We start from the raw sequence: 8,206 nt of genomic DNA on the forward strand, positions 1-8,206 counted from the left end.
CTGTTTCCCTCCCTCCCTCTCCCTCCTCCAATCTCTGCCTCTCTATCCCATCTCTCCCTCCCTCTCTCTCCCCCTCTCCTTCCCTCCCTCCCTCTCCCTCTCTCTCCTATCTCTCCCTCTCTACCCCATGTCTCCCTTTCTCTCTCTCTCTCCTCTCTCCCTCCCCCTCTCCCTCCCTCCCTCTCCCCCTCTCTCCCTCTCTCTCTTCATCTCTCTCCCTTTCCCTCCCCTTCTCTATCTTTCATCTCTCTCCCTCTCTTTCCCTCTCTACCTCTTCCACTCTCTTTCTCTCCTTCTTTACCTCCCTTCTCTCTCTCTCTCTCTCTCTTTCTCTATCTCTTTCTTTACCTCCCCCCTCTCACTCTTGAATTTTGACCAGGTGATTTCAGGGATGCTACAAGGATCCTAAGCGTAAGTCGCTTTTTTCAGCACAGTCATAACTTTGGACATTAAGTGAATGGGGGTAAGTTGAGGGCTACCTTTAGTCAATAGGAGCGCCATGCGAGATTGGAGATTGACTTTCAAATTCCCAATATCGAGCAATATTCAGACAAGTCGTATTAAACCTTAGTCTATCTTGGAGTGGGACCCTGGTGTCATGGGGACAACCCCATTGCTACTGGAAAGAAGGGGGAAAATATAAGCGTCATCTTGTTTAATTTAAATTTAAAAAGACATTATTTCGAGACGGCAAAGATTCCGGGGAATCTTCTATTCTTGGCTTCTGAAGCAAAGTTTGGCTGTTTGGAGCAAGGCTCTGAAAAACAGGCCGGCCTGATCTTCTACTCTGCCACACAGTGGAGTAACTTGTTAGAAGGTCTATGTTTATATACGTGCATGCCTGTAAATCCTTACAAGCGAAGCAATTCAATAGAACTGGGATTTGCAACCATCTCTAAGGTAAGGTCTATAGGTGCAGCTGCTAAGACAAGTGTCTGTTCATTCACATGACTGGAGGGAACGATGCTGCATTGACCAACATCAGTGCACATAGACACCTCAGCCCAGTGCCGAGTTGGAAGGGACCTTGGAGGTCTTCTAGTCCAACCCCTCACTCAAGGAGGAGATCCTGTACCATTCCAGACAAATGGCTGTCCTATCTCTTGTTAAAAGCCTCCCGTGATGGAGCACCGATAACCTCTGAATGCAAGCTGTTCCCCACTGATTTCTTTTTCACTGTCGGGACATTTCTCCTTAGTTTGCTTCTCTCCTTCATTAGTTTCCACCCATTGCTTCTTCTGCTGCCCTCAGGTGCCTTGGAGAATAGTTTGACTCCCTCTTCTTTGTGGCATCCCCTGAGATATTGGAACATTGCTATCATGTCTCCCCTAGTCCTTCTTTTCATCAGACTAGACATACCCAGTTCCTGCAACCGTTCTTCACATGTTTTGGCCTCCAGTCCCCTAATTATCTTGGTTGCTCTTTTCTGCACTCTTTCCAGAGTAAACTGACTTCATTTACTGCTTATCCATCATCTCTCATTCTCAAGTTGACTGGGCCCCTAACTAAGAGACCCCAGCCTTCGGCCCTAATATACAAGCCATATCACTATCAATTTTTCTGCTCCCCAATCAAAACATATCCTAACACTGATGGGACATTCCTGATCGGACTTGTAGTATCCGCTGCAATATATATAAAATGTCAATGGATCTGTTTTTAGATTTAGATTACATTTGGATTAAATTAAGAGAATCGGAAGGGACCTCGTAGATCAGTGCTTCTCAATTATTTTCTGTCATGCCCCCCCTAGGAAGAAGAAAACATTTCGCGCCCCCCACGCAACTGTAAATAGTATCATTTGTCTATAAAATTGTTATAAGTACACCTCTGCATAACACTGTATCCTTATTAACGTATAAGAGAATAAAAAAAGAAAGAAATGTGGATCAATTTACAACAAAGAATAGCTTTATTAACTGTAGCAGAAAAGATTTAAAGGAGCACAGGATTTAAAGGAACACAATATTAAAAAAAACTTTAACCTGCGAAACAAAAATATATAAAATAATTTGAGCTGAGCCCCCCTTTACGGAGCCTCGCACCCCCCCCTGGGGGGCCCGCCCCACTATTTGAGAAGCACTGTCGTAGATCATCTAGTTCAACCCCCTGCCCAAGCAGGAGACGCTACACCAATGGCCTTCCAGTCTCTTCTTGAAAGCCTCCAGGGATGAAGCTCCCACAACTTCCAAAGGCAACTTCTGTTCCATGGGTTGATTGTTCTCACTGTCCGAAATTTTCTCCTTATTTTTAGGTTGAATCTCTCCTTGTTCAGTCTCCATCCATTATTTCTTGTCTGGCCTTCAGGTGCTTTGGAAAATAGCTTGACCCCCTCCTCTCTGGGGCAGCCCCTTACATATTGGAAGACTGCTATCCTGTCTCCCCTGGTCCTTCTCTTCACTAGACTAGCCAGGCCCTGTTCCTGCAACTGTTCTTCTCTAGGTTTTAGCCTCCAGTCCCCTCATCATCCTGCTTGCTCTTCTCTGCGCCCCTTTCTAGAGTCTCCACATCTTTTTTTATAGCGTGGTGACCAAAACTGGATGTAGGACTCTAGGCGTGGTCTTACTAAGGCTTCATAGAGTGGTATTAGCACTTCCCTTGATTTTGATTGTATCCCTCTGCTAATGCAGTTTAGGATTGCAAATGAGAACATGTCTCCTTTTTTCCTTAATCCCACTGTATCCCTTCTTTTTTTATTGCTCAGAAAGAAAGCAAAACAGAAGACATTAAAAAAAGAAGAAGGGGGGGGGGGGAAATCGAGTATACATCTGCGGTGTTAATTTTGCCTTCCTTTTCAGCCCATCAAGTTTTCTACACCATTTCTTTCCCTGCCCTCCAGTTCCTAGGGCATCCATCAGTTTACACAGCCTTCTCACTGTTTCTCTCTCTCTCTCTCACACACACACACACATAAGCAAATGTACAGAGACACACACACATTCTCTGCAAGTAGAAAAGCGATTTCAAGGCAGAAAGGGGGCAAACATCCATTCTCCCTGTGTCGTCCCCAAGGTCACTTCAAACCACAGCCTCTACGTTGGTTTCCCCAAACGTATTATTTGTAAAATAATGCCCCCTGCCAACACGGCACATCCATTTATATAAACTCCAACAATGAACATATGTGTCCTTTTTATTATTATTATTGCTATTTGCCTCGGTCTTCCGGGGAAGGAAGAGAAAACAAGTCCAGGTTCAGCCTGTGAGAATCAAACCCGTTTTGTCATAAAGGGCAGGCAGGAAGCCCTGCGAAATAAATGAATCTCTCCTTGCGTTGGGCTGTTGTGGCAACAACGACACCGTCTCCGGTTGAGCCTGCCGCAGGCCTTGGGTATGGGGGGGGGGCAGAAAGAGGGGGAAGGCGACCGGATGGAGGGAGAGAAGAGGGTGGGAAACTTAAGCAGGGAGGTGGAATTGTGAAGGAAAAACCCAGCCGGCTACTTACATGCATTGGTCACCGAAAAACTGTTGGAAGAGTCCAGGTGATCCACGTGGTAGTTCAAATGGAAGGGCTTTTCGGTGAAATTCTGGTTGGTGTTGTACAACTGCACCGCAAATCGGAATGCGCTGTGTTCCTGGACAGTGTTTCTCATGAAAAGTCCTCCTATAAGGCAGAAGACAGAGGAGATATTTATGTATGTGTGTGTGTGTGTTTGTATTTTTTTAAGCTGGGGATTTGGGGGAGAGCAGAAAGATTTTCAATGGCTGGAGAAGGCGGTTGTCATTAGCCAAGAGCATATTTCATGTTCAAAGGGAGCATGCAACATAGACCTGTGTCTACAGCTTCAATGCAGGAAGCATGTTTTCTTTCTCTTTCTCTCTCCCTCCCTCTCCCCCTTTCTCTCCCTCTCCCTCTGCCCCTTTCTCCCTCTCCCCTTTCTCTCTCCCTCTCCCTCCCATCCTTTCTCTCTCTCTCCCTCTCTCCCCTTTCTCTCCCTCTCCCTTTCCCCCTTCTCTCCAGCCCTTTCTCCCTCCCTCCCTTGCTCTATCTGTCTCCCTTTCCCCCTCTCTCCTGCCCTTTCTCTCTCCCTCCCTCCCCCTCCCTCCCTCTCTCCCCCTTCCTCCCTCTCTTTCCCTCTCCCTCCCTTTCTGCCCCACTCTGTTCATTTCTCTCTCTCCCTCTCTCCTCCATCTTTCTCCCCCTCCCTCTCTCTTTGCCTCCCTCCCTTTCCCTCTCCCTCTCCCCCTTTCTCTCTCCTTCTCCCTCCCTTTCTCTCTCTCTCTCCCTCTTCCCCCTTCTCTCCAGCCCTTTCTCTCTCCCTCCCTCTCCCTTCCTCTCCTCCCCTCCCTCCCTCTCTTTCCCTCTCCCTCCCTCTCTGCCCCACTCTGTTCATTTCTCTCTCTCCCTCTCTCCTTCCTCTTTCTCCCCCTTTCTCTCTCCCCCCTCTCTCTTTGCCTCTCCCTCCCCCCTCCCCCCTCCCCCCTCTCCTTCTCTCTCTCTCTCTCTCTCCCTGTCAACCTCCCCCACACACACACAGGCTTTTGAATTCTGCAAGGCTCCAATTTTTACTAATCTGAAACATAGCCCCATTGAAAAAAACAGAGAGTCTTCAGAGGCATTGAGGGGGGGGGGATTCTACCTAGGTCTACACTCAACCAAGCCCTGTGATGTGCAGTGAATTCTTCTGAGTCACAGAGCTGTGGGGCTGGGAAGGCTTCTAATCCCTTTGATGCAAGAAGGTCAAAACCACAAGCGACCCCCTCCAAGCAAGTTAGGCAGGACTTCTCCCCACCCCCATCTAAAACACTATCCGATCCAAGCATTGTTACATGCGGTGTGGTGGTCCAGGAGATTTTATTCCCTCGGCTTGATTCCCCACAGAGGGACACCTTGTAAAACGATAGAAAATGGAGCTGGGGGAAGCCATGAGGTTTTTGGTTTTTGCTTTCAAAGCAGGGAAAACTCAAGAATTTCACCTTCTCTCCGTCTCTGCGGATGGGAAATAAATCCTCCTGCCTTTGGAGAGGCATCCTTCAAGCTCAGTGGCTAGAAGACCCCCCCCCCCCCAGCCTAAACATACTCAATTGGAGCCCAGGAATAAGACAAGGCATCCTCTTCCATCCCCAACCTGTTCAAAGGCCAGCCTCACTCAGCCTAAAGGAATGGACTTATTAGGGAGGGGAGAAAATGATTTTAAACCATGCACTGAATCCCAGATCTGAGAAACTTTAACTCTCTGATCTCCAGGTATAACCTAGAAAGGTAAGCAGATTTAAAGGTGCAATTATGGGAGGGGGCTTCCCTCCCCTTCCCCCCACCCAAAGCATCCCAAATAAAACAAAGATAAAGGATTTCCAAGCAAAGTTTAGACTGGCTCTAAAGGTAGGTCTTTACTACCAAGCACGATGGCAGATTGCAGCTGCCTTGAAGGGGGCAGAGAAGGAAGGAAGCGGTTCCAAAGAGGATAGATCCCAGAAACATAGAATCCTCAGGCCAGAAGGGACCTCGGGAGGTCGTCTAGCCCAACCCCCATTCACGCAGGAGAGCTTTCATGCACCACAAGGCAAAAATGGCTGATCCGATCTTTTCTCGAAGACCATTCCGGGATGGCGCACCCACCACCCCAGGAGGCAAGCTGTTCCACCAGGGATGAATCATTCCCACGGTTAGGAAATTTTCTCTGCTTCGTTCTAGGTTTGGGGGGGGGGTCTCTCTTTTAAGGAGCTTCCAACCCCCCGTTGCTTCTCATCCTGCCCACTGGTGTTTGGGAGGGTCAGTCAATGCCTTTCTCCTCCGTGACAGCCCTTCAAGCACTGGGAGACAGCTGTGATGTCACACACACACACACACACACACACACACACACCAGTCCTTCTCTTTTCTTCGACTAGACAGACACCAGTATGATTTAGCCACCAGATCTCTGATCATCTTTAGGTAGGCGGCGTGGATTGCAGCCACGGAGGTGGGTGGGTGGAAATAATAATAATAATAACAATAACGGTTCACTTCTTTTTCTATTTTCCTTCTGCAGCCCACCCACCCAAACTCTTCTTCGCTGTAGCAGCAGCAACCAACACAAGGCTGCACACACACACACACATACACACACACACACACACACATCCACCCAGTGTGTTCTTTCTGCGGCGCACATGGGGGGGGGGAGGGAGTGAAAAATAAATAAATTAGATAGAGCTGGAAAGGAAGGGAGGGGAGAGAAGAACCCCAAGAGGTAAATGCTCCAGGAACAAACTGCTATTTTTAAGTACAGCTTGGCATTTTCCAGTGCCCCAGAAGAACCCAAGTGGGCAGGAAATTTGTTGCACTCCTACACACAGAACAGTTTTTAAACACACACACACATTTGCTGCTGCAGCAGCCACACAGATTCGATGGCAGACGAGACAAGGCACGGATTATTTTCATCCTCCACCTGCATCCCCCCCCCCCAAGGTTTTGGCTGGGCACCCTATGCCAGCTTGGGGCTGGGAGCTGGCGGGGGGGGCTGGGGGTGAAGGGCACCCCATGAATGCTTCATCTTATTTGCCTGGCACATCGGGTTCTCTTACCCCCCCTCCCTCTCCCGGAGAGCAAAGCTGCCCCCCCCCCAGCCATAAATAAAATAAAATAAAGGCCAGGAAAAGGGGGGGGGGAGCTTCAAAAACAAAATTCATTTGCAGGAGCTGGACAGCTCCCGGCTTCCAAACCGACGCACGCCGGCTCCCCAAAAGTTTCCAAGGGAAAAGGGGAGTGGGTTTGCAAACAGAAGTCCCGGGGACGGATTTCTTTTTTTTCCCCTCGTGGGGGAAAAAAAATATCCCAGGGAAGTTTTGTTCTGGAATTCTCTTGCACTTCTTTGCAATCCAGCATGACTGGATGCAACGCGGTTTCATTTTTAATGCCTGGCGCTTTAGCGAGACCTTCAAAGCGACGATAAAATATGCTATATTATGCTATTTATTTGTTTTTTCTATTCTAGCAAGCTTTAAGAAGCTTTGCTTACGAACTGCCCAACTTCAGCCGGGGGGTGGGGGGATCCCGCAGGCGCCCCCAAAGATCCCGACCCGCGTTAAACCCCAGCGCATTCCTGCTTCCCCACCTACCCCCCCCCCCTTTTGGTTCATTTGCCCATCCAGTTGAGATTCCCTCGTGGGATCGATTCGGAGTAGTCTCAATTCGGAGTAGCCTCCATTCTAATCGCGAGCAAGTAAACTCATTGATGACAGCCGAGTTAGGGAGGGAAGTGGGGCGGCGTGGGGAGGACAGACAGTGGGATGGGGAGTTTTCAGGGGCAGCAACAACAACACCCAACACTTAAGTTGAGGATGAGGATGGGGGAGATGGAGATGGGGGAACGGGGGAAGGGGAGGAGAGAGAGAAAGGCCCGCTTCTCACCTATGCTGATGGTGTTGGGGAAGCCGGCCAGCGAGGGGTTCAGAAGCCTCAGCAGCAGGAGGAGGACGACCGTCGGAACCGCGGGTTGCTCCATGGTGGGTCGGTCGGTGTGCGAGTCCCGTTGCGCGACTGCTACCACCACCCAACGAGCCGGGCCGGCATCGGCGCGCAATCGCGGGGCGGCTGCTGCTGCTGCTGCTGTTGGAAAGAAGGTGGGGGGCGCCTCCGGGATCTCCCCCACCCTCCGCCACTCCGCGTTTCTTTTCGCCCCTCCTTCGCCTTTCGCTCGCCAGACCCCCAGCCCGGGAGGGATCCGAGGGTGGCTCTGGTACTCGCCCTCCCCGCGTGGAAGGATGGATGGATGGAAGGAAGGATGGAAGGAAGGCAGAGAAGGAAGGGAGGAAGGAAAGAAGGGAGGGAGGGAGGAGGAGGTGCGCTGGACCGCCCCCCCTCTCTTCCCCGCCCCCCTCCCTTCTTCCCTCCCTCCCTCCGCCTGGCTCCCTGCCCACCCGCGGATCGGGTCACGCGGGGAGCTCCGGGTCGGGCTGAAACTTCTATTCGCCGCCGCCGCCGCTTCGCTCCTTGGCGCAGAACTGCAGAGCGGAGCCGCGGTACTGGCTCGGGCTGTGAGGGGGGGGGTCGCCGCGGCGGAGGAGGCAGCCGAGCGGAGAGCTGCAATGGAGGGGGGGCGGCCAAGCAGCCAGGCAGCCAGCCGCGTGGCTCACGTGGATCGCGCTTTAAAGCTGCGGTCGCCGAGGGCTTCTGGCACCCAGCGCCATCGCCGCCTAAAAGCCTGCTCGGGGAAAGGAGGAGGAGGAAGAGGAGGAGGATGGATGGATGGATGGATGGATGGATGGATGGATGGAT

General features: G+C 50.9%; 1 protein-coding gene across 7 annotated transcripts in view; it reads right to left on the minus strand.

The window, feature by feature from the left end:
- Nucleotides 1-7,769, minus strand: part of GRIA3 (glutamate ionotropic receptor AMPA type subunit 3) — a 131,022-nt gene extending 123,253 nt beyond the window's left edge. For all 7 annotated transcript variants that reach the window (XR_014176320.1, XM_081964224.1, XM_081964225.1 and 4 more), the window contains exons 1-2: nt 7,340-7,769; nt 3,446-3,604 (exon numbers count right to left, since the gene is read on the minus strand). Coding sequence is in view for 6 of the 7 variants with exons in the window: in XM_081964224.1 (XP_081820350.1) it covers nt 3,446-3,604; nt 7,340-7,433 (253 nt within the window). In the remaining variant the exon portion in view is untranslated. The remainder of the gene's footprint in view (nt 1-3,445; nt 3,605-7,339) is intronic.
- Nucleotides 7,770-8,206: the final 437 nt, after the last annotated feature.

Source organism: Natrix helvetica, assembly GCF_964273705.1.
Source record: "Natrix helvetica genome assembly, chromosome: 11".
Taxonomy (NCBI): Eukaryota; Metazoa; Chordata; class Lepidosauria; order Squamata; family Natricidae; genus Natrix; species Natrix helvetica.